This window comes from Protopterus annectens, chromosome 7.part0, assembly GCF_019279795.1.
Source record: "Protopterus annectens isolate FY-2018-M chromosome 7.part0, PAN1.0, whole genome shotgun sequence".
Classification (NCBI taxonomy): domain Eukaryota; kingdom Metazoa; phylum Chordata; order Ceratodontiformes; family Protopteridae; genus Protopterus; species Protopterus annectens.
In genome coordinates this window covers 906,560,483-906,583,148 of record NC_056739.1, presented here as the reverse complement: position 1 = coordinate 906,583,148, position 22,666 = coordinate 906,560,483, and the positions used below count along the sequence as shown (strand labels likewise).

The window sequence follows — 22,666 nt, the reverse complement described above, 5'->3', positions numbered from 1 at the left end:
CAAAAGAGGTTTAGAAGGAAAGTTAAATGGAACAAAATTCACAAAAAAAATTTAAGAAAACACAATTTCATGGAAAGCATGACAGGGTACTGGAATCTGCCAAAGGGAAGCAGAGAATGTGGATGGTTTCAGGAGTGTCTGGGGCAACAGATGAAGGAAAGAAGTAGGGCAAAGGGAGGAAAGTAAAGTTGTGTCTCACCATAACTATAGATGCTCAAGTAGATCAATTTTGCAGTACTACTGGATCTTCCTGCTATGCCAAAGCCTGCAACCAGCCCAATTTCCAGAGTCTTCACATCAACCATAGTCAACAGACATCCAAAGACCGACATCTGTTCACCATGGTATAAGAAGGGTGAACTATGCCACTATCTTCAGGTTTTTCTAAGCAATAGATAGGCAGACTGACAGACAACATGACCTCCCCAGTTGTCTAAATGTAAGTATGAAGGGAGAAAACACAAAAATAGGAGGTAGAGAGGTGATGATGGACATAACAGGACTATCTGCAGAAAACCTCTACCCCCTGCACCCAGAAAGGGGGAGACAAGAGGTCAGCATATACAGGTGGTGGAGGGTGGAAGCATGTACTGCAACACTAATCTACTTGAACAGCTACAGTTAAGGTAAGTGGGACACAACCATACAATGTTCTTTGTAGTCAGTGTTGCAGTACTGATTCTTGAGAGTACTCCCAAAGCAAAAAGTTGCTTGATGCTTGATGGGTCATCTGTATGATCGTAGGACATAAGATTTTGCAGGATGGCTGAAGCGAAATCTGCTCCTGCCCTGGAGACATTGCCTAGGTTACAGTGTTTTGTAAAACTGTGCACTGTGTCTAGGATAGCCTGGCTGAGACCTTCTTTGAGGAAAGCAGTGGTAGTCACCCTGTGTCTGGTGGCGTGGGCCTTAATATGCCACAGGTAAATTATTTCCATGGTGTGAGTAACAGAACTTAATGCAGTTAGCTATCCATTTAGAGATGGACTGTTTGGACATGAGCTTCCCTAGTTTACCCTCTGTGAGAGCCACCAGCAATTGTTCTGCTCTAGTTGGGCTCTTCGTCCAGTCTAGATAGTACCTGATCTGCTTGTGCACATCTACGGAGTGGAAGACTTGCTATGCCCTGTTCTGTAGATTTGGGTAGAAGACTGGGAGGTGGACAGCCTGGTTTAAATTAAGTTCTGATACCACCTTAGGCATTAAGGATAGGTTTGTTATGAGTGTAACCCTATCTCTGTGAAAGACAGTAACAGGTTCTTTACACATGAGGGCTTGTAGCTCAGAAACTCTCCTAGCTGATGTAACAGCTATAACGAAGGTGGTCTTCCACATGAGCATCTCTGGAGAGGCAGTGGCAGCAGGCTCAAAGGGGGGCAAGGTTAGTTTTTCTAACACATTAACTTGGATCCCATGCTGGAATGGGGTTCCTTCTGGGTGGTCTCAAGTGAATCACCCCTTTTAGAAAAAGTTTCATGTGGGGGTGCGAGAATATACGTTGAGCACTGTGCAGGCAAGCTGATAAGTGATGCACGCACCTTAATGCTGGAATAGGAAAGATCTAGTCTAAACTGGCCTGACAGGTAATGAAAGTCTGAGCAGATGTCTGCTTGAGCAGGGTTAGTGTCATTGCTGTGACACTAAGCAGAAAATCTTTTCCATTTTGCCAGGTACAATTTCCCGGTATTGGGCTTTCTTGCTTCCTTCAGAATGACAAACACATCCTTGGAAAAGGAAGTAGCCCTAAGTGTCAAAACCCAAACCTCCAGGCAGTTAACTTAAGGGTGTTTAGGTGGGGATGGAAGACAGACCCCTTGACTTAGCAGAGGAGGACAGACCCCTTGGCTTGGCAGAGGAGATCAGTCTCCTGTGGCAAGGTGAAGAATCTCTTCTCACTTAAGAGTCAGGAGGAAGAACCAGTGTTGTCTCAGCCAGAAGGGGGCCACTAGGAAAAACTAGTGTTGTCTCAGCCAGAAAGGGGCCACTAAGATCATGCTGGGTCTGTTTGCCCCGATTTTTGTTAGTACCCTGGGGATCAGTGGGTAATAGTGGGAATGCATACAGGGAACAGTTTGCCCATGTGAAGGAGAATGCATCTATTTTCCAAACTCCTGTCTGTTGTGTTCTGGAGCAGAACCTCTGTAGCTGCTTGTTGTGCAGAGAGAGATAAACAAGTTTGTTAAGGAGATCCTCCAGTGTTTAGTCAGATACAAGAAGACCTCTCTTTTCAACATCCATTCATTAGAGTCGAGAGGTCCCTGGTTACAGAATCTGCTACAGTATTGCTTTGACCTGGAATACAACAGGCTATGAGGATCAACTCTATCTCTTGAGCCAGCATCCATTTTTTTCTGGCAAGGCTGCACAGAGGGTATGGCAAAATCCCCCCTTGTTTATGTACCACATAACTGTGATGTTGTATGTCCAGATTTGCATTGTCCCTGGGCTACGTTTTGCTGAAAGGCTTTTATGGATAGACAGACTGCTAACAACTCCTTTTGAATTATATGCAACTTCCTCTGCTCTGGGGACAAAATGCCCTGTACCTTCAGGGGAGCCAAGTGAGCTCACTAAGATATGTCTGAACTGTCTGTGGTAATGCTCTCGTCTGCTTCTAGCAAAGTGATATTTGTTCCTGGGTTCCTTTGCTTAGGTTTCTCTATCATAGGAGTTCCTTTGTCAAGTATGAAAGGAGGGGCAGTACACTTTTCAAGGATTGGGAATGTTGTCCCCATTTTTCAAAACCACTGGAATTTCCTAATGTGCAACTTTGCAAATGGGATCATAAGAATGCATGATGTCATGTACCCCATTATCCTCATGAATTCTCTTTCAGTGATGAGCTGCTTTGGAAGCAGATCAGCTAGGTAGCTTGTCAAGAAACTAATTTTGTCTATGAGGCTGCCCAGAAATGTGATCCTTGTTTGAGGGAGAGTCTGGGATTTTTGAAAAGTTAACATGAAACCTACCTTTTGAAAACAATCTATGGTGATTGGTAAGGCATCTAGGGTCTAGTGGATCTTCGCTGAATGAGACAGTTGTCTAAGTATAGGTAAATATGAACATACTAGTGTTATGCAATATGCTATCAGAGGAGCTAGGCATTTTATGAAAACTCTGAGAATAGCAGATAGCTCAAACTGTAAAGCACAGAACTGGAACTGGGAGCCTGTTACTACAAATTGTAGTACTTTCTGTTACTGTCTGTTGTGGTGATATTCTCTGAACTGAATACAGTGCCTCTTCTCTGTGATGCTGATGACCTATTGATCTCTGGTGAAGGATTTCCATTGACTTAGGAAGAAGTGTATTCGTGCCAGAAGTTTGCAGGGTATGGGAAAGGGTACAGCAGAGTGGGGTAGAACACAGTCGCAATTGCTCTCTGTACTGGGTTGATTCTTTGGAGCCTCCTGCAAATTGTGATTGTTCTGTTTGCCATCTCCTAGACTGTCTTCATCTTATACCACAGGGAGGCCTCCTCTTGCCTTGTCTAGCAGGAAAAGGCTAAGATTTTGAAGGATAATTCCTACTATACCTTGAAGTTGGGGACAGGTAAAATTCTTTCACAGTTTTGATTTGGTTTGTTTTCCTTTCTTGTCCAGTTTCTCAAAAACTTATTCAGTTGGAGGATTAAAAAAGGAATTTTTTTTGTCCAATGAGGCATCCATAATCCAGCTTTTACCTGATCTGTCAGGGGCTGGGTCCTAAGCCATCCATGTCTGAGGATGATAGAAGCTTTGGCAGCTGCTCTACAAAGTGCATCTACACAGTCACATTTTATTAAATGTTTGGAGACTTGTAAAACTTCTCTGAGCATCTCCTGGATTTCCTTGGATAAGGTTGTATCTGCAATAGAGTCTACCTTAGCTAGCATTTTGTATTGAAGAGATTCAAGGTACTTTACCATATGAAATTGACAATTCAAAGCTCTCACTGTCAGGACAGCAGACACGTAGGCTTTCTTTCCAAATCTGTCAAATAATCTGCTTTCCCTCTTACTAGGCAGGGAATGTCTTACAGGTTATTTAGGTACACCTTTTATGGATTCTGTGGACACAACAAAAGGATCAGCCTTTGGATTTTTGCACTGGTATTTATGAGATTTAAGAACTCTGCAAAACCTGTCTGGTTCCTAGGAGCAGGGGTTAGCGTGTCAGGATGCAGTGTTTTGTCTTCAATACATCATCCAGTGCAACTTGTACTGGAAGAATAGCCAGTGGTTTGGGTAAAGGTAAGTTTAGCAGTTCCCTGTAGTGGGTCTGGGCCTTGGAGAATTGCTTACTTTCCCAACTGAAAGCTTCCTTCATTCCATGTAGGGCATCCCTGAAGGAATGGTCCTCAGTGGGAAGAAAAAATGTATGCCATCTGAGTCTGACTAAGTCTGAGATGGTAAGTGGCCTGAGTAAAAATATAGAGTTATGTACTTACCATAACTTTATATATGTGTTATCCTACATCTTCATTCAGCACCACAGGGTGTAGGATCTGAGAATGGATCTGAGCCGGCAACATTCAACAGATAGATCCAAGGCTCTGCCTTGCTGCCCTCTAATCCCCAGATTGAGTTTGCTGACATAATCCAGAAGCTACTCCCACCAAGGCAGAGAGAAAACCACTCCAACTTCCTCTGTGAGAAAACCAGGTAGGAGGATGGCAGGTGGGAAATCTGATGAATGAAGACATAGGATAACACAGATACAAAGTTATGGTAAGCACATAACTCTTTATCTGCTGTTATCCAAGTCTTCATTCATCATCACAGGGTCAGAGTCCCCAGCTACCATACATCCTGGGAGACCTCAAGGAAGGATATGCCAGAGCACTGTGCACCCAAAAGAAGCCCTACTCCTAGAAATCAAATCCAGCTTGTAATGGGATATAAAGGTGTGAGGATTAGCCCAAGGGGCAGCAGCACAGATATCATCAATAGAAAGCCTTGCTACAAAGGCTGAAGAAGTCATTACAGATCTAGTAAAATGGGTCCTAACGCAACCTGGAACATCCAGGTGGTTCAGGTTACAGACCACAGAGATGCAGCTAAATATCCACTTAGAAATAGTGACCTTAGAGACAGGAAGGCCATGTCTGCTACTGGAAAAGGTCACAAAAATCTGCTCTGATGTACGAAAATCTTTAGTCCTATGCAAGTAGAACCGAAGCTCTCAGTGAACATCCAAGGTATGAAGGATATACTCTCCTCTGTTAGAACAGTTGGGAAAGAGTACTGGAAGCTGAATACATTGATTTAGGGCCAACTTGGAAGCAACCTTGGATAAGAAGGAGAGGTTTGTTCTCAGAGAGACCCTGTCTTTGTGAATGGTAATGTAAGGAGGAGTAATGGTGAGAGCTTGCAATTCTGAGACCCTCCTAGCTGAAGTGATAATGACCAGAAGGGCTGTCTTCCAAGACAGAAACTTCAAAGTTCAAAGAGACTCCTAGTCAGAGACTGCAGAACCAGAGTGAGGTCCCAAGGAGGCAAAGGGTCCTTAATTGGAGGATGAAGCAGAAAGACCTCCTTCATAAAGACCTTACAAATCCTAGATGAAAAGGTGGGCTTTGAGCTCTCATGAAAATTGGAAATTGCTGCCAAGTGAAGCTTAATAGTGGAAAAACTTGCTCTCTCTTGGAAAAGGGAGGACAAAAACAAAAGTATATCTGAAACTGAAGCAGAAAAAGGATCCAGATTCCTTCCTGCTCCTGGCTCAGATTGAAAACCTTTTCCTCTTACTGATGTACACTTTTTTTGGTGGACGGTTTTTGAGAGGCCAAAATGATGCGTTTAATGGGGGATGCTAGCCTGGACTGATTAATTATCACTGGAACTGGAGAAACCATGTGGTTAGGTTAAGGGTCTGAATGTTTGGAAGAGGAAGCCTCGACGGATAGGAAATCAGATCCTGACGGGGATCCAGTATCCATGGCAGATACTTCAGATAAGACCTGATGAAGGGGAACCACGGTTGACGAGACCAGAAAAGGCAATGACTTATGGGATGTCTTCAGGTGCACATCTTTCTGCAGAACTTTGGGTATTCAGAGAACAGGAGGGTATGTGTAAAGGAGACCTGGAGGCCACTCATGGATTACAACATCTCTTGGTGACTCCCCCTGAAGGGGATCAGGGTGAAATACCTGCTGCATTTGTGGCTGACTGGAAAGGCAAAAAGGTCACACACAAATAACTAGTCTAAACTAAGCTATGGAAGGGAGGGGGGATCATAGGTTCATAATTTGGTACGAGGCTATCGGCCCTAGGGCCTATACAAGCCTAGCTATAACAATTCCCTGGATATTTCTTCCCACAATATTTACTCCCTGGACCCCTGCCTAGCAGGGTGACTGACAGGATCCCATCCAATCATCAAGGTTCCTTTTGAAGAGGGCCAAGGAGGCTCTCTGCTTGACATGTATGGGCAGTCTATTCCAGAGTATGGGGAGTCTCTGGGTCAGGAACCTATCCCTCCAGCATGTTTTGTTCATCGTGATGACAAGGTTTAGATCCCTGAAGCATGGGACTTTGAGGGACTGGGATTTCTTTAAGTGAAGCATGTCCAGCAGCTCAGGGTTTGACATGGCCTTGTATGTTAAGCAGAGATTGTCTCTGAGTAGACGATATGCCACATTGTATAGCTGGAGTTTTTTTAGATGGTCAGCATAGGGCATCTGATTTAGGCCTATCATTCTTTTAGTGAGGTATTTCTGCGGCCTTTCCAGCTGTTGCAGATGTCTTGTGAGGTACATACAAAATGGGGCATTGTACTCTATAATGGGCCTAATGAGGGATGAGTACAGTGGGACAATAACCTCCTTTTTTTCTGGATGAAAAGCCCTTAGTAATGAGGTGTGCTAAATAGAAGGCTTTCCTGACTGTTGTGGTGATGTGATTATCGAAGGTGAGACTACTGTCCACCTGTGTCCCTAAGTCTCTCATCACACTTTCAGTGTTTAGTGTACTGACACCTATGTGGTAATTCATGGGTACATCAACACTAAAAAGAACAGTAAACAGACTGCACTACTCTACAAAACTAAGCTTAGATAAGAAAAAAATTAGAAACTTTTACTTAACCAGCCAGAGCCAGAGGACATGCATTTGCACAGGAAGCATGGCAAATGAGATCTGGGGATTAGAGGGCAGCAGGCCATTATGGGAGAGGGAGGAGTCAGAACCTTGGATCTGTCTGTTGAATGTTGCCGGCTTGGATCTGATGTCAGATCCTAGACCCTGTGGTGATGACTGAAGACATGGATAATATCAGATCAAATTTTACTCATCCTCTGAGGTAGCGGAATCTTCCTCTTCCTGAAAAACTACTTTCTGTCTCCTTTTAGATGTGGAGGCCTAGGAGGTAGAATAATGAGATGGCTCTCTAGATTTCATGAAGGCCATAAACTCCTGTGCTGTTTTAAGGAGGTCTTGGTTTCAGTCTCAGAAGCAGCAGTCAGAGGAAGTGGAGAAGAAAAGGAAGTGATTTGCTTAGGTTTGGAAGTCCACTTTAAATGACTGACAAGAGGATGCTGCTGTCTGACCGTAACTTCGGCTTTAGCTTTGGTAGTCAGGGAAGACGGGGAGTCTACTTCAAGAGCCACAGCATGGACATGGGAAGCTAAGGCCTGCAGAGCAATGTCAGACCCAACTGACATGTGAGCTGTGGTGGCATTCACAGGTAGGCCAGAAAACATGGTGGCCTTCTCAGGATTTGCACCAGACGTTTCAGGCCTAGAAGTAGCAAAAGGCACCTCATCTAGGTCGTTGGTCAACGTAACACCTTTAGTTGGAGCTTCTGCATTAACGTCATGGTCTTTTGATCTTTCCATTTCATTGGAATGATGTTATCAGACGACGGAGTCTGCATAGGCCCTGCAGTAGCAGTGTATTGCAATGTCACTGAAGAAGCCGAAGAAGAGAACTCCATAAGTACGTTGGCCTTATATTTGAGAGTTTTCACAAAACTGAGTTTTTTCATGGAATTTTTCACAGTAAAGACAGTGAGAGATGTCGTGCTGAGGTCCCAAGCAGGACAAACAAAAATGAGTGAAAATCTTTAAGTGGGATTAGCTTCCCACAGTTCAAGCAATTGTTAACTTTTCTGAACATTAAATTACTACAGAAATTTCTCCAATAGGGTATTTATCTGACTGGAAGAAGAAGGTGGTTCAATGGAAACATGAGCCAACTGATGGACTGCAAGAGTACTGAACACATGTGAGGCTCATTGGACTGTACAGTTATAAAGAACTGAAGATGTTGTCAATGGATCCCCTTCTTATACCTTGACGCCAGACGTCAGTCTTCAGACAATATACAAGACTCTGGAAATCAGGCTGGTTCTGGGCAGCCAAGTGCACCGGATTATGCGGAACGCACCGCATTCAGCCCCTAACCACTGAACAGCTTTGGCTCCACTACACGGGTTTTGATTGGTTAGTATACCACAATTATTGCCAAGTGCATGGCGGTATACTAACCAATCAAATAATCGCTCAGCTGTTCCACATTGAACAGCACTGGCTGTGCTACAAGGTGTTTGATTGGCTCGTATACCGCAATTATAGCCAATCACAATTGCGGTATACGAGCCAATCAACTAAGTGATCATGAGGGCAGGATTCCACCACATACAGTGAGTTTCCAACATATGCGGGTTAATTCACTACGCCTTCAACAACAATATACAGACTCACACCCCTCAAGCAAGGAATTCTGCCCCCTGCAGCCTTACTCTTAATTCAATTAATTCTGTAGTCATTGTATCTCAGTGTTATGGAGACAAAACATACTTTCAACAAATCTCTAGTGGACAGTGAAAAAAATGGCTGCAAATGACACTTTAAACAGATGTATTTCAGGAAGTTTCCGTTCTACTTAATACTACTTGCTTTTTCCAGCTCAAAGGAAAAAAAATTTTTTTTCAAAGCAAAACCTTTTAGCTCCATAGACATTTAAAGGCTAAGATATTAGAAACATGTTTCATTTTTTTTTATTCTAGAAAATATGTCTTTCTTGACCTGTGGTGTTTTAAAATCCATGGGGGATTTTTGTTGTTGTTAGAAAACAATTTACGAGCAAGTCAATTTAAAACCTCTAACAGGCAAGAGTGAATAAAAATTCAAAGAATAAATGGGTTGTTGGAAAGAAAAAGAGTAGGTAAGGCATTTAGGAAGCATGTTACTCTGAAAAGTGGGATGCCACAGAACAAGGTAGGCAGTGCAGAGCTGTCTAAAACTACATTTATCTATAACACTGGGACACTGAGAGACAGGCACACAAAGACATAACACACACAGCCACATACACACAGAAACATGCCTCTCAACTTCAAATCTGTCGTATTTTTTGAGGAACACCATAAGTCTATGAGGACCTCTGCCATATCTCTCAACCTCTTAGACCAAGAAATCTGAACGAAACTATACATAATGGTGGGACAAAGGCTCAAAAACAGGGGCAATTTTTAAATACTGCTCTTACAAATGTATAAAGTTGCTAGAATAATAGGTATGCATTAGCATATCTTTTCTAAAGGGTAAATATTATGGTCCATTTATCCATGTAGTAAGAATACATTGACCTCCTTTACTTTGACAGTCTCAGTGCTGTTATATTCCTAAATGTAAGATTAGGAAATATCTAGGAGCCAATTGGCTGAAAGATACTCTAGCCACAAAAAAAAATGTAATTACTTAAAGCCAGGCCAAAAATGAGTCAGCAATTAGGTTGTAAATCTATTAACCAAAAATAAGAAATGAGTCCAGGCTATTGTATATCAATTTATTTTACAGCTACCACACATTTCCAGCACTTTACTGTTTTTGACTGAACGAATTCTTCACTTATAATGATTTGGCTTTCATCTTCACCGAGTTTAAACAAGCTTACTAGGTTAGGAATCCACTTGTGTTTATATTTCTAACCTATGAACACTAGGTGTGCATGCAGGTGCCTAACATTTGGAAATGATAGCTGTCTGACAGAACAAATTGAATTATGTTACCGTGTTCTGTTTTTTTTTTTTTTCGCTTTCATCCCAGTGTTACATCACAGGGTACACAGATGGTGGCTGTCTTTTGAGGTAGGGATGAGGAGGTATGCTAGATTGCTAACTTTTCAAACTGCATGTACAAATTTCATCACTCACAGATGTACTGTCACTGATGTTGGTGACCAAACATCTCCCCCAGATATGCACCTAGACAGCAATTATCTATGTCGCCTACCACAGCTACTTCATAGTTACATGCAAAATGTTCAGCCTTGTTTAAAAATTAAATGTTTCTTCCAAAATGTGCCCAGATTTATGGTTCATATATACTTCAACTTACTGATTTTTCGTGAAAGACCATTTCAGCTTGGCACAGTGGAAATGGTGCGTTTAGGCGCATTGCGAAAATAGGGTGTTCCACATTTTGCCTGTTTGTCATACATTGTCAGGATGTGTGTTCCACATTGACCTCTTAAGAGGTTGAGACCTATGGGCTGGTTACAGGTTTCTGTATGGCAGGAACACCCAAGAATCAGTTTTGCAACTCTGACTATGAAGATCAACAGCAGGACTGTTCTAGTTATACCAATGTGATAACACTTGTTGCAGCATAGGTGCTCTTTTGTCAGCATCTTTGTACATTCACATAGCACTGAAAACTGACAAAAAGCTTAGCAAGCTCAGGTGGAGCAGACAGTTAAAGCCATAACCATGGCCCACATGACCTGAGATTGATTAGCAACTCAGATACTTGACAGAGAATGCAGGAGTGAGGTATACCCATCCCTAGATGGAGAGGGTGGTCTGATGTCATCCAATACCACAATCTCTTGGAGGTGTAGCTCTACAAAAGGTGATCTGAGGTGGGCATTCAGTCACTGTCACTTTTTGTAGTAGCTCATATCACAAGAGAATGGGAGCTTGCACCCACATCAGGGAGAGCATTATGGTCCCCATGGTGCTGTAGATCTTCTGTTTTCCTACCTAGGACTGGGCTAAGCTTATATAAATATGCCCTCACTGCTGCGATCTCAGTGACATCACAAATCACCATTTAGGCTGCCTGCATTACAGCCTCCACAGACAGCTCTCACCATCACTGGGGACTATATCCAGGAGAGGGAAACAAATGGATACGGTTGATGGTGGGTGGGGCTTGATGGCAAGAAAGAGCAGCATGAAAAAGCAGAAAGAGAAAAATCAACAAAGAACTTGGTATCTATACTACACTTTTTAGTTTAATTTCTACAATACATTATATATCTACTATCCTACAAGCATGTCGTCATACTAATTCTAACATATTTGCTCATTATGTGCATACCTTCTATACAAGTATAAACCTTATATTCAGTGGTGTTGCACTGAAGTGAATAATAAAAAAATCAGCAACAAAATTAAAAAAAAAATACAGATTAGGCTATACTTATTGAAGTTTTATTCTCATAATTCAATGTTGTTATAATACTTTTGTAACACTTACCTGAAAGGATTTTATAAATGTCCATAACAATGTTCGGATACCTTCTCCTCGGCTCAGAAGTTTAACTAGTCGCATCACTCGAAACAGTCGGAAGAAAGTGATTGAGATTCTGGAACTGTCTTCAGAGCTCTGAGGGTAAATATGAAGAAACCAAACCAAACCACACATGGGTAAAACATGCACAATTTTGTCAACAGCTTGACTGATGGAATAACAGAAAGGAATTAAAAGTGTTTTTCCAACACTTTCTCATACTTAACTGCATTGATCTGCAGAAGAATGGTATGGCTCTGCAACATGCTGAAATGATGTATATTTAGGTACATTCCTCACACATTACATGCATCTTTTCACTTTTTCAAGCATTAAGGTCTCGGTTCACTCTAACCACTTAAATGCCAGCCAGAAAAAAGGCAAATATATGCATTAAGTAAATACAATTATGAAAAAAAAAAATACAAAACACCAGAAAAAATACAAAAGCTTAGCTGAAGGAAGACAAATGCAATTAAAGTTGAAACCAATGAGGTTAATGTGGTAATCTTACCCCTGTCTCCCCTGTTGGGGGTTCTGTTGGCTTTGTAACAGGCTTTAAAATTAAGAACACCACAGTAAATAAATAAAATGTTAACACTAATTACAGCAGTCTGTTAATTTATTACTAACTATAAAAGTCATTATTAGCAGAAAAATATCTAAATACTGTTAGTTCCCAACACATATTAGCTGTGTGTGTGTGTGTGTGTGTGTGTGTGTGTGTGTGTGTGTGTGTGTGTGTGTGTGTGTGTGTGTGTATATATATATATATATATATATATATATATATGGATCTACTTTCTTTCGTTGAATCTCATTTCATGCCGACCACTTCGCTGAAAACTCAAATTACTGAAAAATCATTTCACTGAATCTCATTTCACTGAACTGCAGTTAGTATATATGGCACTGTGTGGAGTACTGTAAGGCAAGTAAAAGGTATATGCCCTTCTCCCCTCTGTAGTGCGATACTTGGGTTAGTATATAGTTAGGGGGGGCACATCCCCTCCTCACTTTGTTTGAGTACATATTGCCTTTTGAGGAGGGTTAGTCATTGGTGTTGCAACTATGCATATCTATGGTTAAAAAAGTATTATACTGAAGTTTTTGGTAAAATAAAATATAAAACAAACAAGGTGGGGGCTACACCCCCCATAACTATATACACTAACTCAAGGATCTCACTACAGTGGGGAAAAGGCCATATACCTTTTACTTCCCTTACAATAGTCTACACGGTGCCATATATACTAACTGTAGTTCAGTGAAATGAGATTCAGTGAAATGAGTTTTCAGTAATTTGTGTTTTCAGCAACTTGGCCGGGGTGAAATGAAATTCAGTGAAATGAGATTCAAATAAACAAAGTAAACCTATATATATATATATATATATATATATATATATATATACATAGAAAGATAGATATTACACACATGTAGACACACACACAGTCACTTACAACACGTTACATAATTATTATTACACAAAAGTTTAACCAGAAACATTTTGTATTAGAACAGGCCAGGCAAAACTGTTGAACAAAAAACATTTAAACTAGTCAGTCCCATTAACTAGTTAAAATCAAAACTGCCTAAACCAAAAATACACACAATGTGTGGATAAAAAAGGAAAAAACTCTTGCAATACAAAACATTAGTGTATTTTACATCAGCTCAGGCAGTACATCAAACTTCAATTTGAGGCAGTACTAGGAAACCAAAGACAGTTCTCTATAATAACGCATCTGTTAAAATACATTCTTTAAAATGTTAACAGCAATAAGCAATGATGAGTAATAAATAAAGCAGGACCTTCCTATTAACAGCTATCTACTCACACTAACTTTGCTTTTCTGAGTAAATCCTGCACTACCCACTGCCTGACGCTGCTTATATGTAGAAGGATTTTTCAGTTCAATGATTTTTCATCATTTTATTTACTGTTTTTTTAACTGGCTAAAGATAACCCAGGAACTGAACTGCAGACCACTGCAAATGTTAAAAGCAGAGTTTCCCGAAATGCTACTGAATTTATTTATTTAGCACAGCTAAGTACAAAGCAAATATTATCAGTGTCTAAACATATAATCACTCCATTACACTCAGCCCTGAATCAGTCAATACTCAAGTAAAATGGCCCTTCAGGATGTATCCCAGCAAGCATATTAAACAATTAGAAAGACCTCAAAAGGTCCTAACCAAAAATATCACAGGTCTAATGTCCCTGCGCTATCAAAAGAGTCTGGAAGGCTCTATCCCTTTATTCAGTGTCTTACAGATTTTTGAGAGAATAATTTCTGTCTTACTGTGCCTTTAGAGAACGGGTTGTCCTAGACCACCTTTATCTCTGGGAATACTAGAACCAAATACCTAAATCTTCATTAAAATCAATAAAACATGGTGGAAGGATAGGTTTCTAACCTAGAACCTCCTAAACCTCTGTAATAAACTTCCCCTGCATGTCAAGCTGTGCAACTCTCTACCTTCCTTTAAACATAATCTGGATGACAAGATGGGTGTCCATAAATTTACTCCATAATTAACTAGCATGGTCTTCCTAGACAGAGGAGGTGAAGCCTAAGGGTAAATGGGCATAAGGCTCATTGGCCTTGGAATATCTATGAGTCTACGTGAAAAAGACATGGTATGAAAATGTACAAAACTAAGCTTCCATTAGAGAAGTGCTTGATGCCTAACATTTCATGGAAGAAGATAAAAAGTATGGTCATATAAGTAAACTTACCATAACAGTGGATAAATAAATAATAACTACTGCAGTAGCTCTAACTAAATGGGTTACATCCTGCCAAGGATCTAAAAGCCGGCCAGCTTCCAAAACTTCAGGGCACCTTCAACGCATCCAAACTGTCAGGCCATTCAAGCTTAGTTGACTAAAAGACAAGTGTGAGTATGAAGCCCTTCAGAGTTTTCCTGTCAACAGAGAGGGAGGCTGAACCCTGAAAGGGCCAAACTAGGAACAATAAGACATAAAAAGCACACCAAAAAACAAGGAGGATGGAAAGAGGGAGTGGCTAATGCAGCAGTGATCAATCGAATATCTACTGTTATACTAAGGTTACATAAACAACTGTACTACATCCAGCATACTGATCACTGCTGCAGTAGTCTTAGTTATTTAGGTAGACTACCCTGGCTAATTACATCTGGGATGTGGAAGGAAAACAGTCCAGGAGCCACTGGAGAATGGTACTTGCAAAGCCTGATCTGTAAAAGTATGTATAGGGGACCAAGTAGCAGCTTCTGTGGTACTTCTAGAATCCAATCCTTTCCAAAAGCCATAGATGCAGACTAAAGCCCTGGCACAGTGGGCCTGGACCCTGCCTGGAATAGGTTTATTATGGTGAGTATACCAAAAGGCAATAGCCTTAGATAACAATTTGGAAATAGTCTGTTTTAACACAGGTTGTCCCTTCTTACCTTCACATGACATAAACAACTGATCCAAAGATCTGAAAGAATAAGCTGAGTCAAGACAGTACCTGAGTTGTCTGTGGACATCCAAGGACTGCAGTATACATTTTCCCTCATTTTTAGGTTCAGGAAAGAAAATGGGGAGCTGGATAGTTGGCTTAAAGTAAACTTGGATACCACTTTAGGCATAAAAGAAGGATTAGTTCTCAAAGAACCCCTGTCCCTATGGGAAATAACATAGAGCTGACTCACCATAACAGCTTGCATCTCAGATACCCTTCTTACAGATGTCACAGGAATCAGTAAAATGGTTTTCCATGTTAAGAACCTCAAGTCAGCCAGGTTACCTGGTTCAGATGGAGCAAGTGCTGGTCCCTCTAACACAAAATTAAGATCCAAAGGAGGGGGACACCATTTTTTCTTGAAGGCTTCTCATGAAAAACCCCTTTCAAGAACATTTCAATACTAGACTGCATTGAAAGAGAAGGATCCATGGGCAGGCATGCTGATATGGCTGATAAATGAACCTTGACAGAGGAATAAGAAAGGCCAGAAAATCATAACTCACACAAATATTGTATAGCTAGAGAACATCTAGTCCTAAATGGGTGCTGGTTATGTTGCTGTCATCAACTGGAAAACCTTTACCCTTTGCTAATATATGATTTTTCTAGTAGCAGGCTTTCCTGCCTCCATTAGTACCTGCTATATGTCCTCACTAAACAGATGCCTAAAAGGAATTAAGACCCTATAATCCAGGTAGTCAAATAAAGTTGGTTGATGTTGGTGTATATCAAACACCACTGCTCTTGTGTGAGTACATTCACTCTGTGAGGAAGTTTGTGGTAATTCCCCCTTGCCACTTCAAAAAGAAGGGAAAACCACAGTTGCCAGGGCCAAAAGAGAGTCATCACCATGACCGTGGGGGATTCAGAAGTAATCTGGATATTAGTGGAAAGGGTGAAAAAGCATACAGGGACATTAATGTCCAAGGAAAAGAAAAGCTATCTGCCTTCCAGACCTTCTTGCATGGAGTCTTGGACTAGAATCTTGCCAGTTGATAGTTCAGAGAGGAAGCAAAAAGGTCTAACTCTCATAGACGGAAAAACCCCTGATCTAGTTTCCATTCATGAGGGTCTGCCCTGGTCCTGTTCAGCCTGTCTACCATACAATTTTGCTCTGACAGAATGTAGGATGCAGGTAGAGGGAAATTATGCTGTGATGCTATTACCAAGATAATATGGCTAGTCTGCACAGGGGTACAAACTGATTCCGTCTTATTTGCTGATGTGCCACATTACTGTAGCATTGTCTGTAATCACTTGAAGAGGTCCCAGGGACAACAGATAGTTCAGATAGTTGAGTACCTTGATAAGGGTAAGCATCCCCTTGACATTTATGTGCTTGCACGTGTCCTTGGTATCCCACACCCCATACACCTTTGTCCCTCCTGAAACTGCTCCCCCAAGCAAAGTCTGAGACATCTGTGGTGACTTACTACTTTGTAGTGAGGGAGAAAGGGAGACCTGGACTTAAGGATTTCTGTCCCCATCTTCTGATTACCCAGCACTAGGATTTGTAAAGTTAAAGGGTGTTGGTGCTGGGACCAAAGTGTTTTCAGATAACACTGCATCTTTCTCATGTGGAGTCTTGTCGGAGATATCATGAGAATTATACATGCCATAAGATCCAAACTCCTGAGGTATTCCTTTGCAGTTTCTGAAATCCAAGTGGTAAACCATAGAAACAAATCAAGATAAGAAAAGCTCTTTGAACTGAGGTGTCTAGTTGACATCTCAGGAAGGAAATCTTGTGTGAAGGAGTCAAGAAATAATTTTGAATGTTGTCTTGGAATCCCAGCTTATGAAAGAGATCTCTCACTCTAAAGAGAGAGAGAGAGAGAGCAAGAGTGTGTGTATGTGTGTGAGATTGCTGACACTTTGAAAAAACTCTGCAAAGATTAACAAGCCATCTTAATAAGGAAAAATGTAAATATCCCTGTAGCTTGCAATGGGCTATAACTGGAGCTAGACACTTTATGAACGCTCAGGTAAGACATAGAATTGATAATGTGATCCGGACACACAAAAACCTTAACAATGTCTGAATCTGGATGAATAGGGATGTGATGATAAGCTTCTTTTAAGTCTATTGTTGCAAGGAAACTTGGAAGAGGAAAAAGAGGTAACAGATTATGAAGCAACATCACTTTGAATTTGGGCACTATCACAAACAGTTTTAGGAAAGGAACATCCAGAACTGGTCTCCAAGCATTTTCTTTCTTTCTTTCTTTACACTAGGAACATTCTTGAATAAAAATCCTTTCTCACCTGAGAAAGAGGAACTGATTGCATCACTTCTTGGTACAACATGTTTTAAAGAACTGGTAGAAATAAGACAGTCTGATCTGGAGGATGAAAGATGACCTTCTGGAAAGCAGGAATTTCCTACTGTCATCTGTTAACATTGATGAATGATTTTTAGAACCCATTTGTCTGCAACTATCTGTTGACAAAGAGAAAGATGCTTACTCAGACTTTCTGGAGGGAAAAGGAACCAGGGTGGGAGGGGGGGGGTCATAAGGCATCTTGAAGAATCATTCAGACTTGTTGGACTGTCCTCTGTTTTTGGGAAGTTTGAGACTTACCCCCTCAACATTTTTTTCTTAAACAAGCTTTCTGTGTTGGAGTAAAGCCTTCTAGCTTATCAGTGGGAGTGGTAAGCACTAAGTAACCTATCTACCACATAAGGAGTGGTTCTGGCCCAGAAATTGTAGTTACTGGCCGTTTGGGCAGTTTTCCTATCTCTCTCAACTTTCTGATTTAAAAGCCCACATTTGCACCTGTTTCCCCCCTTTCCTGTAACTAGTTTAGTCCAGATACAGATTCTTACTTTTAGCACTTGAATTTGCTTATTTGTGATCAGCACTTGTTCAGAACTCAACCTTCCTCATTACCTAGAGGAAAACAGTTTTGGTACTTACTTTCCTCACTTGCTTAGAGAAAAACAGCTCTTGTACTCACTTTCATCACTTATCTAGAGGAAAATAGTTTTTTTATTCAGGCATGTCCAAGGATCAGCTCCCAGTGTTCTCTCCTATCTATCTGATGAATCTGGGCATCTTGGGGCAATGTAGAAATTGCCTCATGTACACAGACAACCCTCTCCTCCTACCACCCAACACTACAACCTGTGAGAGATGCACTTATCTAGCCAAACTGGAGGTAAAGCTCTCTCCAATCAAGACTAAACTTGACAATCAAGAGGAGAAGGTAAACGCTTGCACCACACCACACTCATCACATAGTCTCACTAAATCTACACCACCAAAATCCACACATAGAAACACAAAAACATTTGCGGATGCTCTCAGTAATAATCTGCTCAAGCAACAGAGACCTCCAAAGCAGAAATGCAAGCAACCTCCACCCACAACACAACCCAAATGACACATAGCCCGCAGACTCAGTGTGCCACTCAACCACAGCCAATAAGGCAAAACAACATACCCAACACACTAGTCATAGGTGACTCTATAGTCAGGCACACTGATGTCCCACTCACCAGGCTAAACAAGGAGAAGGTTACTGTCAGCTGCCTGTCGGGTGCCAGGATCCGCCACATAACCCAAGCACTGAGGTCACTCCACAACAAGTACAAATATGACTCTGTCATTGTCCATGTTGGTGTGAACAACCTGAGACGTACCTCCCTGGACAACATGAAGAGAGACATGGAAGAGCTCTTCGATCTTGTAGCCCAGGCAGGTATGACCCTAGCCCTGAGTAGCATTCTGCCACCCAGAAAGATGCCGCAGTACAAGGACAAAATGACTGACTTCAACAATTGGCTAAGCTTCTGGTGCCATTCTAAAGGGATCCAGTGTCTGTCTGCCTGGGATGACATGGTCGAAAGACCACAATGTTTTGCCAGAAATGGCCTGCCCCTGCCACCCCTGGGATTCCAGATACTGGCTAAGGTTCTTGCCGCCCTTATAGTGCCTTTTTTTAGGCAAGGTTCAAATGACAAATTCACCACCGTAACAGGAATAGGCAAGCAAAAACTGAGAGTGATGCTACTCAATGCTAGAAGTCTAAATCTCAAAATGCACTCACTCAAGGCACTCCTTAAAATGGAGAACATCGATATCTGTGCAGTGACTGAGACCTGGTTCAAGGCTCCAAAGAGCATCCCTGCAATACCAAGCTATAACTCATACCACACTTTTCGGCCATGTAACCTGGACCGGAACACCAAAGGCAGAGGTGTATCCATATTCATTAAGGATATCCACACCTCCAGGCTAGTTGCTCAGCATAATGCAGCCGAGGTTATCCAAGTGTAACTAACTCTGGGCAAAACTGCAATCCAAATTGTAGCTTGCTACAGATCACTCACCATGCCCCAGGATTCCCACTCCTTTTCTTGATGTACTGGAAAATATTAGGGTTCAACCAAGCACCCTAATAATGGGCGATTTCAACTACCCCACCATTAACTGGGAAAACTACTTATGTACCAACTCCTTCACTCAACGCTTTCTGAAATTTATAAACTCCAATGCCCTGGATCAACTTATCTACACCCCCACGAGCGGCAACAATATCCTAGATGTAGTTATTACCAATATGAGTGACCGGAGTTCCACACCTGAAGTCTGATCCGACCATAAACTAATTACCCTAGATATCCCACATTCTGCCTTCACCCCCCATTAAGGAAACCATGGTAAAATATTTCTCCAAAGCCAACTTCATGCTTCTTAAGACAGAAGTGGTGAACTTCATGACACCCATGCAGATGGACAATACAGTTACGACTACTGAATCCTACACAATTGCATTTTATAAGCACTTACATGAGTGCATGGATCGTGCTATCCCAAACAGAACCAAGACGCTACCCTCCAAAAAAAGGAAGAAAATCTGGTGGTCCCCTGCCATAAACAAACTCTACAACAGAAGGAAGAAACTCTTGCAAAAGACAGTAAAATCCACGAGTGGAGGAGCTCCCTGGTCAGCCTCAGTAAGAAGCTGCGATCCCTGATAAAATCCTCCAAAGCTAGTTATGAAAACAAAATCGCCACTGATTCTAAAGACAACCACAAAGCATTCTATAGCTATGTCAAGAATCTCAACGGCAACACTCAGATCTGCTCTGTGTTACAGCACAATGGCAATAAATATACAGACCCAACTGATATTGCCAACATCCTGGCAGATAGGTTCAGTGCTAACTTTACCCCCCTCTTACCCACTAAAGAGCCCATCTCTATACCGGAAGAATGTACAGTTTCTGTAATCACGGCTGCACAGGTAAAAACCATACTATCCAAAGCCTGACGACATCCCAGGCTGTGTTCTACATGAACTACAGAACGAACTGGCACCCCACCTAAGTACCATGTTCAATCACAGCCTCACCTCAGGATATGTGCCCACTGAATGGTGCACAGCGACAGTTATCCCACTCCACAAAGGGGGAGCCACCACAGACCACGGAAACTACCACCTCATTAGCCTAACGGGCCTGGTCTGCAAGGCTATGGAGCGTATCATCATGGAACTTATAAACAATGACATTGGTAATCTCCAAACTCAGGACCCCACCCAGTTCAGGTTTGTAAAAGGCAGATCATGTCTCCTAAATCTGATAGACTTCTTTGAAGCAGTCACCAAAGCCGAAGATGAAGGTAAGGTGGTTCACAGCCTATCTAGATCTCGCCAAGGCTTTTGACACCATCCCCCACTCTGGAATTATAGATAAACTCACTAAACTAGGTATAAATCCCTATGTCACAAGATGGGTTGCCAACTGGCTCACTGACAGAACCCACACTGTGAAAGTCGCAGACTCCAAATCCAGCTTCAGACCAGTGACAAGTGGAGTACCACAGGGTTCAGTCCTGGGTCCTCCCCTGTTTGGTATCTACTTCTCTGAAGTACAGGCCAACACAGAAGGTCTTTGGCTAACGAAGTTCGCAGATGACTGCAAACTAGGAGCCATAATCAAAACTCCAAAAGATGTGGACATCCTACAAAAGGGCCTTGCTGAGACAGATGCCTGGTGTCAAAGCCACGGCCTCAAGCTCAATGCCAAAAAGTGCATTGTCATTCCTTTTGGTAAAAACTCAGTACCCATGAACTACCACATAGGTGGTAGTCTACTTAACACTGAAAGTGTGATAAGAGATCTTGGGACACAGGTGGACAGTAGTCTCTCCTTTGATAATCACATTGCCACAGTAGTCAGGAAATCCTTCTATGTGGCACACCTCATCACAAAAGGTTTCTCATCCAGGAAAAAAAGAGGTCATTGTTCCCCTCTACTCGTCACTCATTAGACCCATTATAGAGTACGATGCCCCTTTTGGTATGTACCTCACAAGACATCTACAACAACTGGAAAGGCCACAGAAATACCTCACAAAGAGGATTACCGGCTTCAAAGAGATGCCCTATGCAGACCGTCTCAAAAAACTGCAGCTTTACTCCATTGCATATCGCCTACTCAGAGGCGATCTCTGCCTAACACACAAAGCTATGTCAAATCCAGAGCTTTTAGACATGCTCCACTTAAAGAAATCCCAATCCCTACGAGTTACACGCTCTAGGGACCTAAACCTCATCACCACAATAAACAGAACATGCTGGAGGGATAGATTCCTGTCCCAGAGACTTCCCATACTCTGGAACAAACTACCTATCTATATTAAACAAAGCTCCTCATTAGCACTGTTCAAGAAAAATCTTGATGATTGGATGGGAGATAGGAAATTCACCCCGTGGATCACTTCTGGGGCTCTGCTCGACAGTGGCACAGGAAAAGAATTTTCTTGGGTGGCGAAAGCCAGGGTACCTTTGGCTAGGCTTATATAGGCCCTAGGGCAAATAGCCTAGTACCTACCTATGAACCTATGAACTATCAAAGGAAAAAAGAGACTGACTACCACAGGAAACAGACTAAGTATTACAAAAAGTATTGAAATAGTTTAAATATAAAAAATTTCACTAGCCTGAAACATATATCACATCCTAACTCTGTGAGTGGCAAAACAGATCTGAGGTAATGTTGGGGAAAGAAGAGGATTATGGGTAAGGGAAGGAACCTGAGCTGCTACTGAAGTTTGAAAAAGGGGTCAAAGTTGGACCTGTCAGATTCAAGTCCCATCAGTTGAGGAATGGATGGAAAAGACTTTAGATCAAGTGATAAGACAGGAAAAGGACCAGAAAACAGAGGAGGTGACCAAGAGTAGCCAAACCCAATTTGCTGACTCCAAAAGGATGGCTTGCCCACTGTGGGAAACAGAAGAGCTACTCTCACAAGACCAGTAAAGCTTAGCACTCGGGCTGCATTAAGGGGGGCAGGGGAGACAACTCTTAGCAATTTACAAATGGCACAGAGGATGGGCTACCACTGGATGCTTGACCTTGCTCTTAAGATGATGATAAGACCTTATTTTCTTTCTGAATGAAGGACAGGGGATGAAAACAGGGCAGCCCCTTTGCTGAGGAAGATATCTACTTCCTGTTGAGGAGATCTCCCACTTTAGCTTTCAATGGCTAACCAAAGAAATCTTCTGTCACTGAAAACAGTATCCAGAATACAGCAGGTAAGAAAGCTCCAGAGGAAGCATGACCTCAGCCACACCATTATGTGCAGGCACTCTCTCAAACCTGCAGCCCACAAAATCATCCATATAATCCATGTTATAGAGGGCTATCAAGAGCCC

At 41.9% G+C, this 22,666-nt stretch overlaps 1 protein-coding gene across 1 annotated transcript in view; it reads right to left on the bottom strand.

The window, feature by feature from the left end:
- Positions 1–22,666, bottom strand: part of CACNA1D (calcium voltage-gated channel subunit alpha1 D) — a 5,051,180-nt gene that overhangs the window by 1,255,106 nt on the left and 3,773,408 nt on the right. Inside the window, exon 31 of the mRNA XM_044077483.1 lies at positions 11,467–11,595. Within this exon, the coding sequence (XP_043933418.1) occupies positions 11,467–11,595 (129 nt within the window). The remainder of the gene's footprint in view (positions 1–11,466; positions 11,596–22,666) is intronic.